Raw genomic sequence first — 25,891 nt, forward strand, 5'->3', positions numbered from 1 at the left:
CATTATTTTTTATTAACATTATTAATGATCTTTACTCATTGATATGTTTTTGCCACTTGGCTTCCTGCTGTGCCCTCCAGGCGGCGACCACCTCGTTGTCCACTCCCTCTGCAGCAGCCCTAGCTCTGGCCCTCTGCCGAGTTTGAGCAATGAAGTTTGCAATGTCCTCTTCCTCAGCGTCATCATCCGGACCCTGCCTTTCCTCTAGCGTGTCATTGCATTTGTATCGTGAGTGGTATGTGAACTTCCTACTTGAGCTGAGGTCACTCGCCTCGTCGTCCTGGCTGTATGACCTCCCAGCTCGACTGTGGCCGGGATATTCCACGTCGTCAGGGGATGATGGTTCCTCACGCAGCCATGATGAATATCTCGAGGTGCCGCCGTGCATCTTGTCGTCGCCGTTCTCACCAGCACATGAAGCCCGGCGGCTGGAAAGGTCAAACTGGGAGGCGGAGTCGTCCAGGTCATCGTAAGGCTCCATTTCTGCAGCGGCTGCGGCTTTTCTCGATGGAGGCCTGACACTCTTCAGCCAGTCGTCAATGCTGGTGTTCTTGTCTTTCTCCAAAGCTGGGTTCAGGTTCAGACATCCAGAGAGACCAAACGTCCTTGCAGGTTTGTCTTTTTTCTTCTTTGTGTCTTCAAGAACGGCTTCCTCCTTTCTTTCATCCTCTTCATCCTCGTCCTCCTTTGGTTTCTTTTTCTTGTACAAAGTGCTACGCTTGTTGTCCTCCAGGATTTTCTTCTTCTCATAGGTCGCCATTCTTCCTCTCATGTTTGTCTTGATCTCTTTGTCCATGGCGTCTAGTTTGCTCAGGTCCACTTGGTCCTGGAAGAGGCTGTACAGAGGGACGCTGGTGGTTGTGATTTTGTTTTTCTTGGTGTCCAGTGCTGTGCCTCGTGAATTAACGCCACTTAGACTGCCACCTGAGAGGACAGACGAGGGCTGGCCGCGACCCTGCGACATGGCGCTGGAGGAGAAGGAGGCACCACTCAACATGGATGCTTTATCATCATCTCCACCCCGGCCCCAAATCACACCGGATGAGGCACCAAAGCTCAGCTCCGACCCCGCAAGTGACGGAGGAGGCAGGCTCATCTCGTTTTGCTTCTGTTTGATGGTTTCCGTCACCACATTGGCGATCCAGTTCTGGATGCTGGCCAGGTTAACCATCGGTTCTCCCCCAGGACCCTGGACACTTGGAACTGGGAGGATGGGAGGAACCGGTGCTGAGGGATTAAGATGTGCAGCAGATTGCACTGATCTTGTACTACGAGCTTGTGACACAGATGATATGACGGATGAACTTCCGCTGAGCATTGACATGTTGTCATCATTGATGGCGGTCAGCGGTCCGGTGACTCCAGCTCCCGCCCAGAAGGCGGAGAGCGGTATTGTAGCTCCACTGACACAGCTCTCATTCTCCCAGCCGCACATGGACTGACTCTCTTCTAATGTCTTCTTGGAACTCTGTAGGATCTCCTCTCGTCTTTGCCTCCGCTTGACAGCGGCAGAGTCCACAACCCGACTTATCTCCAAAAGCTCATCCACATTCTCCTCACCGAGTCGTCTCTGCTGCCTGCGCTTCCACGCCTGATAGGCTGTTAGGTTTACATCCTCAAAGGATGGAGGTGCTGCTTCGACGCCGTCACCTTTCTCATCGTCAGCAACAGAGCTTTTCTCCCCGTCCTCACGGTCTTTTTTATTCCAGCCAAAGTGGATTCTCTTGACCCGCCAGCGCTCCAAGGCGGTCATGTTCTCCTTGTTCTTCTGGCAGAAGTTGTACATGGAGGTAGTGTCTGAAAGGATGCTCTCCACCTCGTCTTCAAACTTTTTTTTTGTCTCTTGTCCCTGTGTGGTGCCGCTCTCATTGGTGTCATCCTTTTTGCGATAACGAGCTGCGGCCTGTTCCTCGATCTCCCTCAGCCGCTCCTTCCAAAGGTCGGAATAACTGGTGCAACTCGAGGTGGACACGGTGTCTGATGGAGGGCATCTGTTGTGACGCTTCAATCGTTCCTTCACGGCACGCACATCTGCACTGGTGATGCTCTCCACGTCGGTATCTCCGTACAGGCCAGGTGCTGAGTCCTCTTCGTCGCTGTTGAGCTGTGCCTCACACCACGCGTCACTTTGGTACCGCTCATTTCTGCGCTGCCACTCGTGGATCATGCTGTCCAACCCATCTTCATCCTCTGCACCTTCGGTAATTCTCACCTGCACAGGCTGGTCTGTCTTCTCTTCACTGCATGAAGGTTGGTCAAGCTGCGGTCTCATCCATCCACTTTTGAGCGCCTCAGTGGCTGCGGAGGTTGCCACACTGCTCATCACGCTGGCGCCATCCTCCTCTTCCTCCATCATGATGGAATGTGCTTTCACCTCCACCGTGCTTTGCGCTTCCTCGTGATCTGTGTTATCATCGTTTCCGCCGCCGAAAATATGAGCACGAGTGCGTGCGTCAATAACAGAACACTGGCTCAGTGTGTCATCATCGTCTCGCTCCTCCATCAGATCTTCGTTGAGCTGTCGCAGCTGTTTCAGGAAACCCTCGTTGGGGTTAATGGGCCGCTTCTTCCGAATAGCTGTCAGGGCCTCCATGATGCTCATGTGCTGGAAGATCATGAGGTAGGATGCCACCAGAACGGCTGAGCGGCTGATGCCCATCATGGAAACCACCAGAACTTTACCTTCAAATGAAAGAATAACAAACAAACTTTTGAACTCCCAAAGAATGAAGATGAACATTTATTCCTCCCAAAAAACATGTCGGAATTTCACCTTTGTGGCTCAGCAAAGCCTCGTCAAAGAACTCAGCGGTGGACCGGAAGTGTGGCGAGATATCGGCATCAGGAAAGTCGTCCACTTCGATGCCCATATAGTGCACCCCCATGCCTCCGTAGAAAGCCTCCCCGGTGTAGACGCCTGTGCCGTGAGCAGCATTGAGGATGTGCGTAATGCCCATTCGCTTCAGGCGGGCCTTGTTTACCGCGACAGATCTGAGTGAAATCGAACACATAACATGCGCGAGGATATAAAACGATCACAGCCACACCACTGACTTCACCTTACGCTGAACGGGGAGTCTTTAACTCACTTTTCAGCAATGAAAATGTTAGGCCACACCTCGTCCACGGGCCTGCTGGGGGCCTCCAGGCGCTCCTGAACCATGGCCCTCTGGATGTCGAGCACACAGGGAGTGTTGTAAGGACTGCGATCGTCAATCATATCTCTTACTCGGTTGTAGAGGTCCTCCACCATCAGCTGGTCTGCAGTTTCCAGCATTGACTCTGGGATGGACTCAGTACGGACCCCACGAGGTGGCAGCTCTGTGAACAACAGATACTTTAGATCTCAAACTCAATTTACCTGGGGGCCACTGGAGCTAGGGTCTGGGTGAGGCTGGGCTGCATCAGGTTTAAAAAAAAACAAACGCTTTTATTAAAAACAGAAAAATATATTAAAGAAACCTTCATTGCTTTTGCTTCTGCTATACCCTACACCAGTGATTCCCAAAGTGTGTGCCGCGGCCCCCTTGGTGGGCCATGATAGGTAATTAAAAATATGATTCATTTTTGCAAATATTATTTAAAAAATATTTTTATTGTAACATATTTATTGCATGATTTAATTGAGTATTATTGACCTGTATATTTTAGGAACCTTATACAGTTTATGATTGGAACGTAACTCTCTGGACATCATGCCAGTCTTGAATGCAGTTATGAAAAGTATGAGAATTAATTTTGCCTTATGTGTACACCACAGATTAACAGTTTGGGCTTCCTTTATTCCCTTGCTTTAATTTCAATCCTGAATCTCATTTTTTTCTTATTATTATTATTATAAAATATAAAATTAATCATTATTATTATTATCATGATTATTATTATATTATCAATAATAATAATAATGAATTATTATGATTATTATGATATTATTATTAATAATAATATTAAGTTAAGTGCTCTGAGAACGCAGCATTTAGTCTATGTACTGTTTATAAGACAAAGGAGGGCTGCGGACATTTTTTATATTTTCCAGTCTCCTAGCTGTGAGTTCTGCACGCTAACCACTCAACCGCCATGCATATTATAATTATGTATTTTTATAAAGGATGCACAGCGGATGAGTGGTTAGCACGCAGAAATCAGAGTTCAATCCCACCCTCAGCCATCTCTGTGTGGAGTTTGCGTGTTCTCCCCGTGCATGTGTGGGTTTTCTCTGGGTACTCCGGTTTTTTTAGTAGGCAACACAGTTTGAACAGGAACATCTGCTGGAATTTGAACGCACAATGATGTTTGCTGATTTTCATTTATTCCTCCGACGTGAATTTCGAGACAAACTGACTCACATGTATCATCTCACTCAAGTCGTCGCTTGACTTCATTAGCCGATGCAAGACTCCGACACCAGTCACCTCATTGGACTTAATCGTGTCATTTGACTCCTACCACATTCCTCTTCAGATGTACTGGACTCACAGTGGCTTAATATCAAATACATGTTCCATCTGCTGCTCTTTCAATTATGGTATCGGTGTGTGAGTGCGCTGCGTTGGTGTCCTGCTGGGAGACAAACCGGTCACAGTCGAAGTTACTGGTCACAGAGAGAAGCTTTGAGGTTTTCTGGCTTCTTTTAACCTTCAATGACACTTTTACTATGTATAGCGTGTCACAAGTTTAAGATTGTATGTTTGGTGGACATCTTGGAGCCTCTCATATGATCAAATAAGAGAACTCTTTGACTTAAGTTGTCAAACTGTGTCTCACCCTCACTGATAATCTTCTTGGCAGCAATGGCGGATGACAGGTGAATGGGTTCCATAAAGATGCTGGCAGCGTCCGAGCCCGAGATGGCGGAAAACCTGGACTCTGACATCATGGAAAGGCTAGAAACAGAAAAGACCAAGTCGTTTGGTGACTGGCTTCTGACTTCTGGCTTTGGCTTTTCAAAGCTGATCTGATACCTGGGCGATGGACAGCGCAGGTAACGAGACTGGACACCATGAATGTCGTTCTCCTCCTCGTCAGGCACCATTTGATCATCACGCTCGCTGGTAGACGCCATGACAGCTGAGACGATTCCTTCCTGTTCAGTGAAACCACTGTCCCCTTGCCCCACACAGTGAAAAATTATGGTAATGGTAATGGTTTAATTTCATTTGAACATGCATTAGATTACAATTGAATGCATCACATAATCAGTTCCCAGTTCCACATGTCCAAAAGGAGTAGAAAGAAGCAAAGCTTATTAAATCCTACTCCTCCAATTTTTTTTTACTTTATTTTTATTTTATTTTTATTTAGGCTCCAGCACCCCTGCGACCTTTTTGAGGATGAGCGGCAGAAAATGAATGATTGATCAGTTGATAGCCTATAGCCTATGATCAGCCTATGTCAGGTCAATTGTTGTTTTCAATAAATTTATTTTTCAAAGTGCTTTTTGTCAATCAATCAATCGCTCTTTCATACAGGGAAATATAGGTTTGGAGGAAAAAGTTCCAGTATACATGATAAGCTGATTATAGGTACTACTGTAGTCTATACCCAACAGTCTGCGTGTTTCCTGGCCTGGCAGCAGATCTATTTTTAAGCAACAGCTGCACTGCGGGCCACAGATCAGCGTTTCACGCAGATCCCAATTCCAAACAACACGCAATGCAACAGTGAGACATGCCGCACAAACAAGAACACAATCATTGTCTTCAAACAAACAAAGTCTTACTTTGGCAGCCAGAGGCAGAGTCCATCAGAGGGGGTCATGGAAGGCTGGTAGCCGGCACACTGACGCATGGTCCTAAAGTTAGTGTGCCCCCCCCCCCCTTCCGACACCCCCACCCCTAATCCATGTAGGACGCCTGGATATCTGACACCCAAGCACTGATACACAAACGGTCCTTCACTCAGACGCTCCACTTCCACCTTCCATCTTTACTCGTCTTTTTCTTTCCTCCTGTTTGTTCCCTCCTTCTGTCTTGCATATCAATTCTTTTTTCCATTTTTATCTTCCTTCCCTCCTTCTTTCTCTATAGTTTATCTGTGATGATGTCTCTTGAGAGTGTAATTAAATGTAATCATGCATTTCTACAATAATTTTCTGAAAGGAGAAGCTCTCCAATCTCGTTGTACATCTTGTATAATGACAATAAAGGCCATTCCATTCCATTCCTTAAATTTCACCATCACGGTGAAATTCATTTTGTCTTATCTGACTTTTGGGAGCTGGAGTTCTTGTCCCTCACTGGAACAACATGGTCTTTGTCAGTCAGCTGACAACATTACTATTTATACCCTCTGGACCCGGTTTGAGGACAAGCATCACTTTCTAATATGTGAACAATCGCTTGACTACATCAAATGATCACCGTCTGCTCTGATTGTTGAATTTGGCACATCTTTATTTGCAAAAGGCTTTTTGAAGAACCATTCAGATACCAGTAGGGGGCTAAACAGGGGACGGGGGGTTATTTCTATATATAGTTTTTATTTCTGTTCATACAATATCACCAACAACTGGCCATTTTTACCGTAAATAACTCCTCATTCACTCCAAGTACTTTATCAATATGTAATAATTAGGGCTGTCAATCGATTAAAAATATTTGATCGCAATTAATCGCATTTTGTCCATACTTAACTCAGAATGAATCACATTTGATCACAGACAGAAATATACGTTTTTATCTATAATAAGTAGGGAATTACCGTATTTTCTGGACTATAAGTCGCTCCGGAGTATAAGTCGCACAAGGCCAAAAATACATAATTAGGTAGAAAAAAACATACATAAGTCACAATTTTTGCGGGTCATTTATTTTATAAACTACTGTATTTTCTGGACTATAAGTTGCTCTGGAGTATAAGTTGCACAAGTGCATAATTAGGTAGAAAAAAACATACATAAGTCGCACTGGAGTATAAGGTGCATTTTTTGCGGGTAATTTATTTTACAAACTACTTGACCAAAACAGACATTACGTCCTCTTGGAAGGCAAGTTCTAACAATAAAAGAATAGAGAACAGGCTGAATAGGTGTACGTAAGTATGCTAACACAATGGTTATTCAGCTACATAAAAAATAAACATGAACAGAAAAGGTGTCCAGTCTTTATGGAACATAAACAGTTTTTTCATTTATAAGTCGCTCTGGAGTATAAGTCACAGGAACAGCCAACCAAAATACAGTACATCAAATTTTATTTAAAAAGGATATCAATTTGGGAACTATGGGCCATTATTTGAAACAATACTGCATATTTTGTTTCTTTCGGCTTTTTCCTGATTACGGAGTCAACACAGCGGATCTTTTTGATCCGGATACTGATATTTGGCTTGACGCCTTTAAATTCTGGATGCCCTTCCTGACGGATACCGATGATCCTTACTAGTGGGAGATTCAAACCCGATGCGTCCGCTCCAAAGTCCTAGCTAACTACTACACCACGACAGGCTCATATCTTTGTATGACTATTTATCTTTACTATTATCATATTAGCTCTTAATCTTACCCACAAACGTTCAGCAAATACAAAATGTGAGCGAGTGAAACCTCTCACGCTGACACAAACATGTCTTTATTTGTGTCAGCTCAAAATAAGATTTGTTTATTTAGGATACTGGTTTTAACTTCAAAATGTTTGTGAGTAAAAATCCTATTTAGGAACATTCAGAAAAGATTATTATTAAAGATTTGCCTCAATGCACCTTTCCTTCACGAAATACCTAAAACACAGGGCAATAGTCATAAAATATTTTATCCAAATTGCAAACCTAATGTCATTTCATTTCTTTTTTTAAAACACATTAAAATACATAAAAATTCTAGAAGTAGGTTTTCCATCCATAACGCTCCATTTCTGCTTCCAACAACAAAACATGAGCATTCAAACTTGCCTTAGCAAACATACCACATGACACCAGGCATACGGCATCCTCACCAGCGCACATCTGCAGCACAAAGCAGTTGTTTTTGCATTTTCTATACTAAACGTACACATGTATTGGTTTTAGGACTTTGATATTTAGTTTGATTTATTTTTTTCACATTTAACAATTTTTTTTTACACTGCAGATTTTTTCTCCAACCATATTGCCCTTCCCCACCCCACACCCCGTACCCCCCACGGTGGTGGGGGGTCCTCAATACAGCAGCCAAACCCAGGCGCTGTTTTTATGGGCATCAACCCCTGCGAACGGGTGGGGGATCTTCTTTACTTGCATATGCTCACTTGTCAAGACTCCAATCCAGATTTATATGGCGATGATGAGCAGCTCATTTGATGTGGTCACATGATATGCTTGGGACTGGAGTCAAAGTCCAGAGGTTGGAGCACAAATACAGTTTACTCCACGGATGTGGAGTTCTTGGGACTCAAGTCAAGATGTGACTTTGTTCCACCTGCACATCGTTCATGCACTCAGATCTTATTGTCAACCGTTGTAGGCTGCAGAGGGAGGGTGGCTTCGCTCTCCTTGGACTCGCCGCCATCTTTTTTTCTGACTTGGTCGTCATTCAGCTTTTTGCCCTGCTCTTCTTCATTTGCGCTGACATATAAATCAAACTTCGGGACAGGCGGAGGCTCACAATACACCAGGGGCAAGCACGACATCAAATGCAATGCTTCGCTGTCGATGAGCTTCACGCAGCTGTAGAAATCCTGCGGCGGATACGTATTGGTGATGGCGGCTGGTGGGCCTGTGGTGCTGTAGCCATTCTCTGTCAGACCAACCATCCCAGGCCAGGCAGACGGTGCGGCCGGTGGCGGCGATAACGTAGGAGCCATGCAGTAGGGGCTGGCGGGTGGATGATGGGCAGTGGTGGCGGCTAAGTCATTTGGGATGATGAGGGGGTCCATCGCCTGGCTGGGCGGCTTTATGGGAAGTGTGCACTCATTTGGCGAAGCCAGATGGATGCTGTCGGGGCTCACCTGCTCCCACACCTCCGTTTCCAAGAAGCTGGGAGGTATGAAGCTATGGAAGTTGGAAAGGTGACGATTGATTTCATCAAGGTTCCCCTTCTGAGAGTGGAAATGTACAGACACATGAAATTAGATAAATGAGACATTCCAGAAAAGACGATAGAATATGTGTTACCTTCAGGAGCAGTCGGTCAATACCGATGATGTGCGGTTTTGGAATCGGCGGCAAGAAGAAGTCTTTGACTCTGAAAGGGAAAGCGGAAATTACACACATCCACTCAGGAAGAAAAGGAATGTGACAGTTTGAGTGGAATCATGTGACTCACCTCACACATTGCGGAAGGACACGCACGGCGATGGCCAGCAGTGCCACCGCGCTGATGCTCGTCACGAGAATCAGCACGAGAAGTACATCTGCTTCAGTAAAAAAGAACGTTTGATTTATTCCATCCCCTACCACCTCGCCTGACTGCACAGCCGCCCCTCACGTCAATGTGCATGTCACACCTGCTGGGGCCTGGGCGGGAATGCTCATCAGGATCGGCTGACTCCATTTGCTCCACAGGCCATAGTTGCGTGACCGGCAGCGGACACGAACAACGTAGTCGTTATTGGGGAGGCCGAGCAGCTTAACCTCAGGTTCTCGCAATGACTCCTTGACCTGGCGACAGGAGTCTAAAAATCAGCAAGATTCCATACAATAATTTCTGTAAGGGTGTAACGGTACGTATGATCTGAGTCTTTTGGGATTTCTCACACAGTACATGGTACAAAAGGGTTTTCAACAATTGCTCTTTTCCACCTTTTTTTGTTGAGAACTGATATTTTGCTGAAACCTACCTATATTGTGTTTTTTCTGATGAAAGATTGAGAGTCTAATCTTTCTTTTGGTATATACCATGTCTATATAGCCCTAGAACACAATATTCTATGTCTTGAAAACAGCTTTTGAAATATGGTCGGGATTGAATTCATATTCATTGCATTCATATTTTTGCCCTGGGGCCCGCACGATGAATGAGTGGTTAGTTTCTGTTTCGGTTCTCCACTTGGCATCTCTGTGTGGCGTTTGCATGTTCTCTGGGTACTCCGGTTTCCTCCCACATTCCAAAAACATGCGAGGTTAATTGGCGACTCCAAATTGTCCATAGGTATGAATGTGAGTGTGAATGGTTGTTTGTCTATATGTGCCCTGTGATTGGCTGGCCACTAGTCCAGGGTGTATCCCGCCTCTCGCCCGAAGACAGCTGGGATAGGCTACAGCACCCCCGCGACCCTCGTGAGGATAAGCGGTAGAAAATGAGTGAATGTCCCATTTAGTTTATCATTTACATTTGTTGACAAAACTTTCCCATTGAAAATGAATGGGCTATTTATTAACCCCATTTATTAAAGAAGAAATATCTGAATGTGCCTTGGCTGCACTAATCTCAGGCAGGGTGCATGTGTGGTACAGGGGTCACATACTGTAGGAGTCCACAAGTGTCGACGTATGAAAAGTATGTCTTGCAACCTGAAAAAAAACGTAAGCATAGAGTTTGTTTGACATGACAAAGAACCGGTCAACAGCTTGAAAATCTATGGATCTTCTTCCATGTATGGATGGTGACACCTCCTCAATATTACTATCACTAGATCTTAGTGCTGCCTTCCATACCGTCGGTCACGCTATATTACTTGAATGCCGTAAAATGCATATTGGTGCTACTGGTCCGGTACCCTCTTGGCTCAGATGTTATCGCCTGGATCGGACGCATCATGTCGTTTGTGATAATGTCACCTCTGAGTACTATGGTGTCACCTGTGGAGTCCCACAAGGATCAGTGCAACCAAAAGGCGCTAAATCCATTTTGACTGATTTCGAGAAAATCAATGATTTTTAATTACGCACATATCAATCTATTTGGTCATCAAGTCTATATTGCAAATGAAAGAGCTATCAATATAGGTCATAAAAATGCATGCTATAAAAATCCTGCACACACCATGTATTTTATTTATTTATTTTATAATTTTTTTTTCCGGATTTAGCGCCTTTTGGCTGAAATGGTGGATTTAGCACCTTTTGGCTGAAATAAATTTGAAGTCACCTTTAACTTCTTCAATGGCATTGTTGTAAAAGAATGTAAGGTGCTTTAATGTGCTATGCTAATAAAATAATTACAACACAGAAGCCATTCTCAACATACGTACAATACACCCCCCCCACACACACACATGCACTCGTTCACCTTCACACATTACAGAAACAAAATGTTATAACCTACCACTAGTACACTGTTACTGATAAAATTTTGTTAAGATATTATAGCCAGGGGTGGGCAAACTTTTTGACTCGCGGGCCACATTGATATGACAAAATTTACGGGGGAAGGGCAGACTATATATTTTACACGTAACAGTCCACCTGGTATTATTGGATCTGTAAAATTGTCATGCAATCTGCTATTATTATTTATTATTTTATATTTATATTTAAATATTTTTAAAATAATACAATATTATAATAATTACAATAAAATTTAAATAATAATTATGATATTATGTAAAATATGCAAAAATATAACAATAATATTATATATAAGTAATATAATAATTAGCATTAATATAATAATTATAATCATAATAGTTCTGATAATTATTATAATAATCTAATAATCTAATAATAATTATTATTATTATTATTATTATGTTCTTGTGTCCCTTTTTTCAGGAGCACTTTGTAAACAAGTGTTCGGCCCTTATTTAGCCAATCATCGATTGTTAATTGTTGTTCTTGTGAAGCCCCTTGAGGCCCTTTTGTGATTAAGGGCTATAGAAATAGACTTGACTTGACATCACACAGAGTTGTGAGCTAAACTAAAAACTGTTTATACAAACGCAGAGAAGTTTTGTGTTTGGCATTTAGTACCTTACCATCCCAAAACTGAACCAAACGATGACCTTAAAGCCGATGTACGTATTGAACCACGATCATGGCATACCGTTACACCCTTACTGCTGAATCTCACACATTTTACCTTCCACTTGTTGGGCTCGCTAACTTGTCTGTACTGCAGCTCGTACACCAGTGTAATCCAACCATACTTCAAGTCGGAGGGCACCGGATACGCCCAGGAGAGCAGCACTTCATGACCCATCTCGTCCCCGCCGGCGTCCATCAGCTTGTACGTCAGATTAACTGGAGCTTCGGTCTGAACTATGAGAGAGGCAATAAATAAATCGTCTGATCTCTGCGTAGAACGCCTTGGCCTCTGCCGCCGTGAGGTCGGGGAGCAGCGCTTTATAAGATATGAGACGTAAACAAACTAAGGAATGGAATATATTTATGAATAAGAAACAAGAAATTAAGTTTTCTTGATATCTGGATGATATCTGGGTGAAAGGACATTGTTATTGTGGGTAGCTGCTCTACGAGTCCACAACTCAATACAAAGGGCTGAAAAATGAGCATAATAGGTCCCCTAAACACTGGTCATCCCGCAGAAACAATTTGGGTGAGAGTGAGACATTTAATTGGACTTACCAATCTCAGCCACATCCAGGCAGTGCTCCTGTGAAGTGAAGTTTTGGTGTGGCGTCACCGCAGTGACCTTCATGCAGTAGTAGTTCCATATGGATGTGTGCCTACTGTCAAAATGGCAACTGTAGGCACCCGCGCTCACATAGTCCGGACACTCACGTTTGGGCCCTTTGCTGCATGCACCAAAGAATCAATCATTACAATGAAGCCATTTTGTTACAGGCCCCCGAGGGGAGTCATCAAAGTAATTCAATTATTTTTTTTTCAATTTACAAAGATAACAGCAGAGTGTTCGCACTCTTTGGAATAGGTGAGCACGTAGGAGATCTCCTCATCATCCGTCTGGTTGGTGAGCGGATACCACCAGCAAGTGAACACTTCCATGTTGGGTGAGCGGCAGTGGTAGATGTGAGGCCTCGTTGTCACAGCAACCCCACCTTCAGGGAGATGTGATGTGAGTACACACATATGTACAGAATGCATATATATGTATGTACATTCTTATTGGGTCAGCATCCACAGGGGTTAATCATTGAAATTTAGGTTACAATTGTTAAATAACCACAACATTAAGAATGTAGCTACCACACCTCGTCAAACACACATGCATGAAGAAACGGTCCATGATTGTGATTTCGAGTAGATGGGCAAATTGATTGACATCTGCAGGGAGTCAGAACATTGCAGCCAATGTCAATAAATACACACCAAAAGGTCAAGAAGGCAGAAAGGAGACATGACGTTTGAAGAAAAAGTATCACCTGGCCTCTGTGCTTCTCCTTTTTGCAAAAAAAATGTTTACATTTCCTGTAAGACAAACGCCAGTGAAGTCAACTACTATAAAATTCTTCATCAGCTTTGTTGTTTGCGCTACTAAGACCTTACATACAAAAACGTGACACGGGTTCAACTTCACGTATTATCAGAGTTGAAGGTCAATACAGTGATTGATCAGCAAAAACGGTTGCCGTCACAAACTAAAAATAGCCGGAGATCTGAAATCGGTGAAAATAACAGCCCCAATATTGTGCAGTCGGAGCAAAACCTTTTCTGGTGGCCTAACACCACCAGAAAAGCACATTGTAAATTCTCGTATTTGTTCCATGAAAACTATACTAATTGTCAGTCTTTTATCTTTATTTACTAGCGTTTCTTGGTTCCAGTAGTGTATCTGCTTATTAGATATGTTTGTCCAATCAGACTTCATCTTCTATGTGTTGCTGTAATCTGCCCAGGGCTTTCAAAATCAGGAGTGCTGGCCCATGTCACATATACACACTATTACAGCACTACTATAGCAATGGGTCTGTTTTCTTTTAGCCAACCAAACGTCTGACACCCTTCTCAGGCCCAGCTCGGGAAGTTACTATAATTTCATCTCTGCCACCTATAAACTAATTCGGGGCAATGGTTGAATGGAAAAAACAAACTCCGCACACCGCTACATCCGGATAACTGCAAGAACACAAACCACAGTCATGGTGTCAGATAAATAGAGGAGAACAGATAAGCTGGTAAATATTCACATTGTATTTAAATACACACGGTGTATATGAAGAGCTTGCAACCAAAAGGCGCTAAATCCATTTTGACTGATTTCGAGAAAATCAATGATTTCTAATTACGCACATATCAATCTATTTGGTCATCAAGTCTATATTGCAAATGAAAGAGCTATCAATATACTAGGTCATAAAAATGCATGCTATAAAAATCCTGCACACACCATGTATTTTATATTTTTTTTTATTAATTTTTTTTCCGGATTTAGCGCCTTTTGGCTGAAATGGTGGATTTAGCACCTTTTGGCTGAAATAAATTTGAAGTCACCTTTAACTTCTTCAATGGCATTGTTGTAAAAGAATGTAAGGTGCTTTAATGTGCTATGCTAATAAAATAATTACAACACAGAAGCCATTCTCAACATACAATACACCCCCCCCACACACACACATGCACTCGTTCACCTTCACACATTACAGAAACAAAATGTTATAGCCTACCACTAGTACACTGTTACTGATAAAATTTTGTTAAGATATTATAGCCAGGGGTGGGCAAACTTTTTGACTCGCGGGCCGCATTGATATGACAACATTTACGGGAGGGGGGGGGGGGGGCAGACTATATATTTTACACGTAACAGTCCACCTGGTATTATTGTATCTGTAAAATTGTCATGCAATCTGCTATTATTATTTATTATTTTATATTTATATTTAAATATTTTTAAAAATAATACAATATTATAATAATTACAATAAAATTAAAATAATAATTATGATATTATTATTATGTAAAATATGCTAATATAAAAATATAACAATAATATTATATGTAATTAATATAATAATTAGCGTTAATATAATAATTATAATAATCATAATAGTTCTAATAATAATTATAATAATCTAATAATCTAATCATAATAATAATTATCATTATTATTATTATGTGCTTGTGTCCCTTTTTTCAGGAGCACTTTGTAAACAATAGACCATGTCAAAAAACGAAATTGATAAAACCATCAAAAGGTTGGCTGTATGTTGAGTTTAAATGAAATACTTTGGAAAGATTGGGCGGGCCGTATTCAAACACTTGGCGGGCCGGATGTGGCCCCCGGGCCGTAGTTTGCCCACCCCTGTATTATAGCACACATTAACATCATCCACATTCCATGATGATCAGCTTTAACACAACTCAACATACCCAATTATATAAGACAATGGTACAAGACTGTCATACATTGCAGGTGCATTCAACCTGTAGGATGCAGTAGAGCGACACATGAAAAATAACAATTTACAGACAATAATACAAATTTTATTAAAAGCAGTGCTCATATTTGACTGCACCATGAAGGTGACAGTGACAAAAATCATCTCATTACAAACTCTTTACATTGTATGTTTTTTAGTACAAGTAAAATAATGTTTCTCATGAAAGTTGGAGGTGTCAAGGTAGAGACATGCCTTTTATGGTGTAAAAAAAACTTCCATGTTACAGAATACTGTAAAAACACAATTTGTGTTCTCCTGAATTGCATAACATACTGTAACTATCATACTTAATGTACACAAACAAAACAGGATGCGCACTGATACTGGCTTTCTGTATGTGCAGTGCCAATTGTATTCTTCTCTCTGATTGGTCAGATTATCAATAGATGGGAAACTTGGGCCAATCAGAATAAAGAATAAAGAAAGGGATTTAGCTCCTTTTGGTTGAAATCTGAAATGGAAATAGCGCCTTTTGGTTGAAAGCATAAATTTCATATCACTTTTTTTCATATTTTTTAAAATTTCAAGACCAAAATATGTGATTTGGATACACATGACAGAGGTCTATTCAACTCATGAAAAACATGCAACTTAGTGAAAATTGGATTTAGCGCCTTTTGGTTGCAAGCTCTTCATATACATATGTCCATAGAATGACAAAAAATAAATACATGTAGCGCAGCTGGTAGCGTGTTTGGATTTGAATCCGGAGAGGGTTGGTTCAATTGGTTCAATTCCTGATTTGAGCTCAAACTACCTTTTTGCTCTTACTTTCATTCATATTTCCACAGAATTTCAGCCCAGCTTAAGCTTGCGAACGGCTCCCGCATTCATTCTAAGTTTCGATTTTCGCACCTTTTCGAAGCATTCACACCTAATGTCTGCTGACATTGCATCATCTAGTCGGCTGATAGGAGCAAAACTGTTCAACATGCCTACAGTGGATGACACAAGGTGGCAGGAGTGCCTAATCTAAAGGTTTCCAAAAGAAATACAGCAACATAGCACAGCAACCAGGAAGTGAAAAGGCACAGTCTTGTAGCGTTGTAGAGATTGCACATTGAGGGGGAATTTGACCGCATTCACACGCATGCATACGCACGCCAACGCCTGCACACACACACACAGTTCAGTTGCAAATGTGAAAATTGTAAACAGTTCATGGTGTTATATTTGTAAATAAATTGTTACTTTTATGTAAAACAGAAAAGTTATGCATGTAACTTTTCACTAAAAGCTGGTTTTCTAATGCAGATTACTAAAGAAACCAATTTTGTTTTCTGATGAAAGCTGAGACTCTAACATTTATTTCCGTATATACCATGTCTATGTAGCCCTACAATATAATAGTCTGTGTGTCTTGAAAAATCAGTCGAAATCATCAAAAATGTCTGATACTGAGAGAACCGGCTTTTGAAAAATGGCTGGGATTGAATGAGTTAATGAGATTAATTCTTAGCTATAACACTAAAAACGAATCCAGGTAACTTATCATGTAGGGTTTAGCATCTTTAATGCTAAATCTTTAAATGTTTGGGTGCCCCTTCTCTGGAATTATAATGGCAGCAGAACTGTTGTTGTCGTCCATGAACCAGTTTGAAGCAGAGAGTGACTGTGAGACAGACATTTGTCTATTTGTCTATTAGTCCACACCGTGACACAAAACACTGGGTTGAAGACATGCTGGGACTCACCTGCTGCTTGAAGCTCTTTGGATTCGTTGCAGCCCACCGAGACGGGAAACAGGCATAGCAGAAGCCACAGCATCCCACCGCCTTTCGCACAATCTGTCAATAGTCACAAACAAAACATCAACTGCTCCGATCTCTGCAGGAAAAGTTGGCAACAGCAACATGAGCGCGTCCCCCAGTCATGGGACATATCACAAGGATGCACACCCCTCCTCGTCTGAATGGCCCATTCGCAATGGAGTGTTCAGCTTCCAACATTAATGTAAAACAACAAGTTGGGCACCTACTCGACCCTGTATCAGTCCATGAAGTCCATCTGAATTAAGCGATTATTAAATACATTGTGAGGAATTAATTCACATGTCAATCCAAGTGGACTTTTGGCTTAAATGTCGTGACAATTTGAGCATGGAAATGGGCCTTTCAAGATATCACTATCTCGGGTCTACTTTCAGCCCTACATCCTAGCCTACATCCTAGACTTTTCGTCTCGCCCAAGCTTTAAGCTCCTTCCATTAAAGGGATAGTTCGGATTTTTTGACATGAAGTTGTATGACTCCATAAGCAGTGAAGTCCGTCAACAGCGACTCTTCAGGTCGTATTCCAGTGCTGAGGAAAGTAGTTTCAGCTCGTTGCTGGGGACAGTTAAGTTTGGCTTCTCAAAACAATAATGAATTTGCACCACAAAAATGCATTAGAGCCATTTATGAGGTCTGATTTTTTTCTAGAAGGCATTTTTGTGATGCAAATGTATTGTTTCTTCACTTAACTGTCCCTAGCAACTAGACACCCTTTTTTACATACAGTAATCCCTCATTTATGGTGGTTAATCAGTTGCAGGATTGTTAAAGTATGACTCCTTATTAATGAATGGAATATGTTTGTAGTTTGAGCATAGAAAATATTAGTCTTGATAAGCTTTCCACATAAAAAGTTCCAGCAACCAAGTTGTCACACTGTTTGTCATTTCTTTTGCATGTCCAGTTTATCCAGTCAAAGCTGACTGTCCACTACCAAGCCCTTAAGGAATGTTCCTTCATTCATTTTCTACCGCTTATCCTCAAGAGGGTCGCAGGGGGTGCTGGAGCCTATCCCAGCTGTCTTCGGGCGAGAGGCGGGGTACATCCTGGACTGGTGGCCAGCCAATCACACGGCACATATAGACAAACAACCATTCACACTCACATTCATACCTATGGACAATTTGGAGTCACCAATTAACCTAGCATGTTTTTGGAATGTGGGAGGAAACCGGAGTACCCGGAGAAAACATGCAAACTCCACACATAGATGGCCAAGAGTGGAATCGAACTCGGGTCTCCTAGCTGTGTGGCCTGCACGCTAACCACTCGGTCCGCCATGCAGCCCTCCCATTAAGGAATGTCATTTTCTTAAACATGCATGAATGCTCGTCGCATGCATTTCTCTAAAGGTTCATCTGATAAATTAATGCAGCATCCATACTGGCTGTCTCCGTCTACCCCCACCCTCCGGTCCTGACTGATGCAAAGATATACATCCACATCTTGACATTCCATGCTAAGTAACTGGTAACTTAAAAAAAAGAAAGGTGTGCGTACAAGTTTCACTTTGTTATTAATTAACAGTTTCTGCACATGGTGGCACTGCAAAGCATCGCAGCCCATAATATGACCTGAGGAGGGTCAAAGTATAACCACCCAAGAGTTTTATTGTGCATTAGCTTTATCTAACAAAGATTTAGTCTGCTATGTCACTGCTAAGAAGGGGAGAAAAAGACCCTGAAAGACGCAATGACTACAATCTTCGTCCTGTTCTGCTCTGGTGTCTTCGGAACCGCTGGTGGTGTTGGCTGTTTCTACAAACAACACTTGGAAGTACCAAGTACCAAATACCCACAGGCCAACTTTAATTTATCGGTGAAAAAGTGAAGCGTTCTAATTGAGACCCTCAGGGGTGGTCAGCTGACAGTGCAATGGCGCATTTCAGTACATACATCCTTGCATACGCACATAATCTACAGCAAATGGATGAATGGAGAGTACATGGATGTCATATGCAGACAATGTTCCCTTACAGCAACGGGCCTGAGGCTGAACTGAAGGTACTGTACATTCTATATGGCCCTATGAAATCCGTTTTATGCATTTTACACTTATTTTTTACTAGCATGGCATATCTGCTTTTTGGGTAAGTGAATAAAATGTCCCCCTAATTAAATGCAAAAGTCCTTATATTTATTTATACAAGAGATCAATGGACAATTTTGCGTAGACAACGAACTGTAACACCTGTGCTTGTGATTAATGAAGATGTAGTCACAGATACAATTCCAACTGCGGATATAGCATATAAGATATGTTTTCATGACACTGTTTTTTGTATGACGATCTTGCAAGTGCGTTCTTGTGTTCTGTGTGTGTGGATAAATGTCCAAGATGAGCTGCATTAAAAAATAAACATGCTTCTTGTACTTCCTCTCTTAGAACCTGCATGTCATCATCAGGCACTGCAAAACGTTCCTTACATTAAAACCGTATATAATAATAATAATACAACGTGGTGAGGCTGCATGGCAGCCGAGTGGTTAGCGTGCAGACCTCACAGCTAGGAAACCCGAGTTCAATGCCACCCTCGGCCATCTCTGTGTGGAGTTTGCATGTTTTCCCCGGGCACTCCGGTAGGTTAATTGGCGACTCCAAATTGTCCATAGGCATGCATGTGAGTGTTTGTCTATATGTGCCCTGTGATTGGCTGGCCACCAGCCCAGGCTGTACCCCGCCTCTCACCCGAAGACAGCTGGGATAGGCTCCAGCGACCCTCGTGAGGATAGCGGTAGAAAATGAATGAATGAACAACCTGGTGAAAATATCCTCATTGAACCCGAGTCACACACACAAAACCACACTAACGTGCTAAACTAAGCTAACCCTCGTTGGCTTCCATTCACTCCCCGGGCTGCACGAAAGTTTGTATAAAACACTTTTTCCATTGCTTTTACCATTGGAAAGCTTACGGTGAATTATGCAGTTGGGAATTGGTTCCACGTCAATAGGACTATTTAAGGACTATTAGATAGGTCCTATAAAATAGGACTATTTAAGAGTTATTTGTGAAAAACGCTTTTTCCAATGGCTTCAAACCGGTTTAAAAAATCGCATATCTCCTGAAACAAAAGTTGTAGAGTTGTGCTTGAAACAATTGGAAAGCTTGCGGTGAATTATGCAGGTGGGAATTGGTCCCAAGTCGATAGGACTTACTATTCGAGAGTTATTTGCGAAAATCGCTTTTTCCAATGCCTTCAAACTGGTTTACACCGTTTCAAACAAAAATTCATAAAAAATCGCATATCTCCCGAAACAAAAGTTTTAGTGTTGTGCTTGATACCGTTGGAAAACTTGCGGTAAATTATTAGGTGGGAATTGGTTCCAAGTCGATAGGACTTACCATAAGGGAGTTATTTGTGAAAAACACATTTTCCAATGGATTCAAACCACTTTAGACCAGTTCACACAAAAAAATCTGCTGAAATTGCATATCTCAGGAACTGACAGTCGTAGAGTCGTGCTTGATACCGTTGGAAAGCTTGCATTGAATTATGCAGGTGGGTAGGGGGATATTTGAAAAAAGAAAGGCTTTTTCCAATGGCTTCAAACCATTTTACACCGGTTCAAACAAAAATTCATCAAAAATCGCGTATCTTGGGAACCAAAAGTCATAGCGCTGTGCTTGATATCGTTGGAAAGTTCACGGTAGGATATAAGAATTGCGGAGGTGGGAATTGGGTCCAATTCAAGACTTATCGTTAGGGAGTATTTTGGTTACATATTTTTTGGGTCAGATCAAAGGCATCGCAGTCCCCAAGACTGTCTTTTCTTGTTTATGTCGACGACGGATTGATCTGAGACGGAACCTAAACATGAGAATTTTATTGTACAGCTTATATGGAAATATGAATCAAGGCAACAATTCACTTTTTCTAATGTTGGGGTCAGTCATCAAATTTTAAGTCGGAAAAAATATTGTTTAGGCAATTTTTTTTTGTTTTTTTAACACAGTGGTGGGTCATTTGGAGGGTTAAATTTGTCCTTGCAACACGAGTCAGTCATATGAAAGTTTTTCCTTGAGGGGTCAATTTCTAAGATTGTTCTCATAAGATTCAGGATTTAGCAGCTAAAATAAGAATAACGACCCATCACTTTTCTCTGAAGTCAAACCTCCCAAGTACTGCGGCAAAACTTCTATGTTTTGCTATTAGGACACAGCACTGTCTTGCTTCCTCACAAGAGTGAATCAATGACCACAATCCCAATCCCTAAAACCACGAGTCATGTAACAAAGGCACATCATTGTTACTTTTCGGTTTCAACACCGGAGCAAAACAATTTGATTATTGGACACATGGAAAAACGACAATGAATGGTCTGTCTTTAATAAAGCCCAACTACCAGCTAAGATGGTCCTCCTCAGAACCTAGAACACTGTTGTTGTTGTTTTTGTTTTTAAGAATGAAATATGGTAGTTATTAACACAACAAAATACATCCTTTGGACTGGGGAAGCGTAGCATAGCGGGTGTGCTTCAGTATTGTCAAAATGTTTCTTCAGAGATCTACTATATGAAAACGCAGAACGGATGTGTGTAGCCCCCAGCAGAGATTACATAAATCTCAGAAATGTCTCTAAGGTCATCTGAAAAGCAGCCCCCCCCTAAAAACCTACCAAGACCCCAGGGCAAGAAGCTAGAAACCATCTGAATGTGAATTATGATTATGTAGTTTAAATAGTACAGTAAAGAGGGTTTATTTACTTTATGCTGACAGGCAGTACTACTACATGCAGGAGGTTTTTTTAATAATCTAATATTTATAATAGTTAATATTTATTAATTATATTAATAAAATAAATATAATTTATTAATAATGTAAATATTGATTAATAATAATAAATAATTCACATAAATCATATGCTTTTTGTGACATTGGTGACAGATTTATTATTAATTATTATAAGAGCCATTGCCACGTGACTCATGAGGCAAAAGACACTGATAAAGTGTAGTGTATTGCTAGTCACTCTCAAAAAAGATTTTGTTTTGTTTAAAATTCCAGCTGCAAAACGTTTCATAGGACCATTAATTGCTGATGAGCGCATTCAAACAACGAAAGCGCCTATTTGTGTCATTTGCTCATTATCCACGCGTGGACTCGACTGGTAATTATGGCGAATTAAGCTGTCAACAGCCAATAAAATGCACCCACCTTCCCGGTGAACTATTGGCGCACCGCCCGGGGTCGCTTTCCAGGTACAAATTCCTCCGTCCTACTCCTGCTGCTGGCACTTGCAGGTTGAACTCCCAGCAGGAACGGCTGATGAGTGACGGCTTGTGGGCGTGTCTAGACAACTGCCCCGCCCCTCAGAAGCCACCTGATCCAGCAGTTGATGTGGATGGAGAGAAGCTGCTGTTCAAAGTGCAAAGGCATTGGCAGCTTGCAGCTCCACTTTTGCTTGTATTGGCTCGGGTGGAATATTCTAGAGAGGGAAATTATGATGATGGATTATTATAACATTATGGAGGATGATTCGTTGAAATATTGAATGTTTGGACAAGATGTCAGTATATTTAACAGGGTGGAGGGGGGGGGCATTTGGCCTGCAGCCCTTGTCATATTCTACAAATAGTTCATTCATCTTTGTCACGTGAGCAAAATGTCCTGAATTTTGAATATAGCCTTAAAATTAGATCTCTCAAGCTACTGTTATTTTATTTTTATTTTTTAATTATTTTTTGGGGGGCGGCACGGCGGACAAGTGGTTAGCACACATACCTCCCAGCTAGGAGACCAGGGTTCAATTCCACCCTCGGCCATGTCTGTGTGGAGTTTGCATGTTCTCCCCGTGCATGTGTGGGTTTTCTCTGGGGACTCCGGGTTCCTCCCACATTCCAAAAACATGCTAGGTTAATTGGCGACTCCAAATTGTCCATAGGTATGAATGTGAGTGTGAATGGTTGTTTGTCTATATGTGCCCTGTGATTGGCTGGCCACCAGTCCAGGGTGTACCCCGCCTCTTGGCCCAAGACAGCTGTGATAGGCTCCAGCACCCCCCCAGACACTCATCCTGATGGCTTCTCAGTTGTATTCCAAAATATACTAAATATACAGGCCATATTCATAAAGCGACAAGAACACCGTATAATGATGATAATGAATTCCGGGGCACAGACAGGGCTGCAGCACGGCAGGAGGTGAACATTGAAATGCCTTCAGTGCACGGTTTGAATGTTAGCAACACATTGATTAGCTCCACTGTGTTTTTGTTGGCAGGGACAGACTTACTAATGGCCATGGTCCACTTGATTTCCAACGGCCCCCATCCGTCTCATGAAAACTGATTATTGATTTTTTGCTCATCAATTTAAAGTGGATATTACTGTTTTGGTCTTAATTAATATGCTTAAAGGGGACCTATTATGCTCATTTTCCGGACATTTGTATTGAGTTGTGGACTTCTGTAGAGCAGCTACATACAATAACCAGCACACAAGCTTTATAGTTCTTCCAGAATCTGCACCAGTTGTATTTTTTGGGGGGATTTTGTGGATTTTTTGTGGATTTTCTTCCCGCAAAAACGGTCTGCAGGCATGCCAACTCAGTTGTGGTTGGTCACACTCGCTGCTAAACTAAACTACACTATGATGTACAGTATCTTTTCATAATGTCAGCTTTTAACATACAGCTGTATATGTGTTGGATTCCGAATCCGATCCGGAAGCAGAGACTGGACAGTCAAACGTGTCTTAATGGTAATTTTAGCATTAGGTTTTCTACAGCATTGGTAACGTCTAATGTAGCCGCTAATTGTGGTGGGAAACGGCTATTAGCAACCCCGCTCCTGTATGCAAACGCTTTTGCTCCATGGCTTACATAAAAAAATATAAATAAATAAATTAATTAATTAACATAAATTGTTACTTACTGCTTGCTCTTCTGATTATGCCACACGATCAAGTAACTTTGGAAAAAAGTTAGCTTGTCCAGCTGCGTACATAGTGGCCCATGTTCACTCAACAGTCCTGTGTCAAATGACATTGACAGATTAAAATGCATTTCTTTTGCTGGTAGGGAATCAGGAACTCCTGTGTGAGCCATTGCGAGCAAGTAAACAGCTTCGCCGGCCTACAGCCACTCCCATATAAGGAAGTTCGCCACCCTGTGACATCACAAATGAGCAGTTATCCCACGCCTTCTGAAACCGAGCTTTTTGAGCCATCCCAAACTTCTTTCAGGGCTCACTTCCAAATGTCCAAACCTCATTATCTGAAACTTTGGCATCGTTTAACACGAGAATACAACATTTTAACAACATTCATAGGTCAGAAAAGTGGAAAGAGCATAATAAGTCCCCTTTAAAACTACTTAGAAATGTGCCAAGGGGTAGGGAACCTATGGGTCGGGAGCCAGATGTGGCTCTTTTGTGGACATTGTGGATGTGGACATTTCTTCCATCCATCCATCCATCCATCCATTTTCTATACCGCTTTTATGCTCACAAGGGTTGAGTGGGTATGCTGGAGCCTAAGCTGTCTTCGGGCAAAAGGCGGGGTACACCCTGGACTGGTGGTCAGCCAATCACAGGGCACATATAGACAAACAACCATTCACACTCACATTCATACCTATGGACAATTTGGAGTCGCTAATTAACCTAGCATGTTTTTACCCGGAGAAATCCCAGGCAGGCACGGGAAGAACATGCAAACTCCACACAGAGCAAGCGCATGCTGATAAAATAGTAATATATATTTATTATTTTCCAACTTTGTAAAGTTAGAGAGCATTCTCATGGAAACTGTGACGAATGACAACAGCAACACTTCAGTTGTCTTCACACCAAAGTTGTCTATACTTGTCTAATATTGTGTTAGTCTAAGTCAGGGGTCCCCAAACTACGGCCCGCGGGCCGGATACGGCCGGCCCCACCTTTGGTCCGGCCCCCTGAGCAACACCAGATAAATACCCCTCCCGCCTCCCAGAAAAAAAATCCTTGACTCACCCCGTCAAATAGAGCGGAACAATGGCGAAAAGATTAGGTAAGAGAAAAATTGATTCAGAATGCAGGGTATTTAACCTGCAGTGGACAAACGATTATTTTTTTGTTCAATGCAAAGAAAAACGGTTTGTCTCATCTGTCAAGAGACAGATTTTGTATTTAAAGAATACAATCTGCGCCGACACTATGAATCCCGTCACAAAGACAGGTATGGTAGCTATTTATAGTATGATATTTATTTCATAATTGTGTTGTTAAATATTTCCTGACTTTGTTTTTTCTTTGAAGTCCCCAGAGAGAGTATTTGGTTATTATTTATTCATAATTGTGTTGTTAAATATTTCCTGACTTTGTTTTTTCTTTGAAGTCCCCAGAGAGAGTATTTGGTTATTATTTATTTCACAAATAGTATTATTTATTTTATTAATAGTGTTATTATTTATTTCCGACTTATTTTTTCCGTGAAGATCCCGGAAAGGGTTATTAATATTTGGTTTTGTGTGGTTTTCTGGAAAACAATAAATGTTTATGTTTAGACACCCATGCAATCGTTACATTTTTTGCTACAAACTGACCCCGGCCCCCCATCAGAGCAGGGAAAAGCTATGTGGCCCTCACAGGAAAAAGTTTGGGGGCCCCTGGTCTAAGTGAACAGATTTCTATAAGACACGCGCGTAACTTGGTCAGACTGGACTGGAGTCCGTTTTCTGAAAACTGATTTAACATACCCGCATGACGCAACTGGAAATTCCCCGCCTGTACAAACGTTTACTCAGAACCGGCTGGCGCATTAGGCAACGTAGTAATCCCTCGTTTATTGTTTACCACTCGTTTACCACTTAATTGGTTCCAAATTTCTGCAAAGTAGGATTCATATTTATAAATTGACTATTTTCGTAGTTAGAGCACAAAACATGTTTACCACCTTCTAAGTACGTTTTTGAACATTATTGGA

The 25,891-nt window shown here is 41.9% G+C and overlaps 2 protein-coding genes across 3 annotated transcripts; both read right to left on the bottom strand.

The window, feature by feature from the left end:
* Window positions 1-5,803, bottom strand: styxl2 (serine/threonine/tyrosine interacting like 2). The gene is made up of 6 exons (XM_058051604.2): window positions 5,720-5,803; window positions 4,962-5,106; window positions 4,765-4,883; window positions 3,090-3,321; window positions 2,774-2,991; window positions 1-2,682 (listed from the first exon to the last, which is right to left on the bottom strand). The coding sequence occupies exons 1-6, from the start codon at window positions 5,742-5,744 to the stop codon at window positions 32-34; spliced, it is 3,390 nt and encodes a 1,129-aa protein (XP_057907587.2). The 5' UTR covers window positions 5,745-5,803; the 3' UTR covers window positions 1-31.
* A 729-nt stretch (window positions 5,804-6,532) lies between these two features.
* Window positions 6,533-22,225, bottom strand: crfa4 (cytokine receptor family, class I receptor 4). 2 transcript variants are annotated; one of them, XM_058051736.2, is made up of 9 exons: window positions 22,146-22,225; window positions 16,910-17,002; window positions 12,734-12,872; window positions 12,439-12,608; window positions 11,933-12,111; window positions 9,420-9,573; window positions 9,239-9,326; window positions 9,088-9,157; window positions 6,533-9,011 (listed from the first exon to the last, which is right to left on the bottom strand). In XM_058051736.2, exons 2-9 carry the CDS (start codon window positions 16,980-16,982, stop codon window positions 8,412-8,414), a joined length of 1,473 nt encoding a protein of 490 aa, XP_057907719.2. In that variant the 5' UTR covers window positions 16,983-17,002; window positions 22,146-22,225; the 3' UTR covers window positions 6,533-8,411. The 2 variants fall into 2 exon arrangements, with proteins under 2 accessions (XP_057907719.2, XP_057907717.2); XM_058051734.2 differs by having other exon boundaries at window positions 9,239-9,329.
* Window positions 22,226-25,891: the final 3,666 nt, after the last annotated feature.

This window comes from Doryrhamphus excisus, linkage group LG15 (assembly GCF_037039965.1).
Source record: "Doryrhamphus excisus strain RoL-2023G ecotype Guam linkage group LG15, RoL_Dexc_Guam_v1.1, whole genome shotgun sequence".
Lineage (NCBI taxonomy): Eukaryota > Metazoa > Chordata > Actinopteri > Syngnathiformes > Syngnathidae > Doryrhamphus > Doryrhamphus excisus.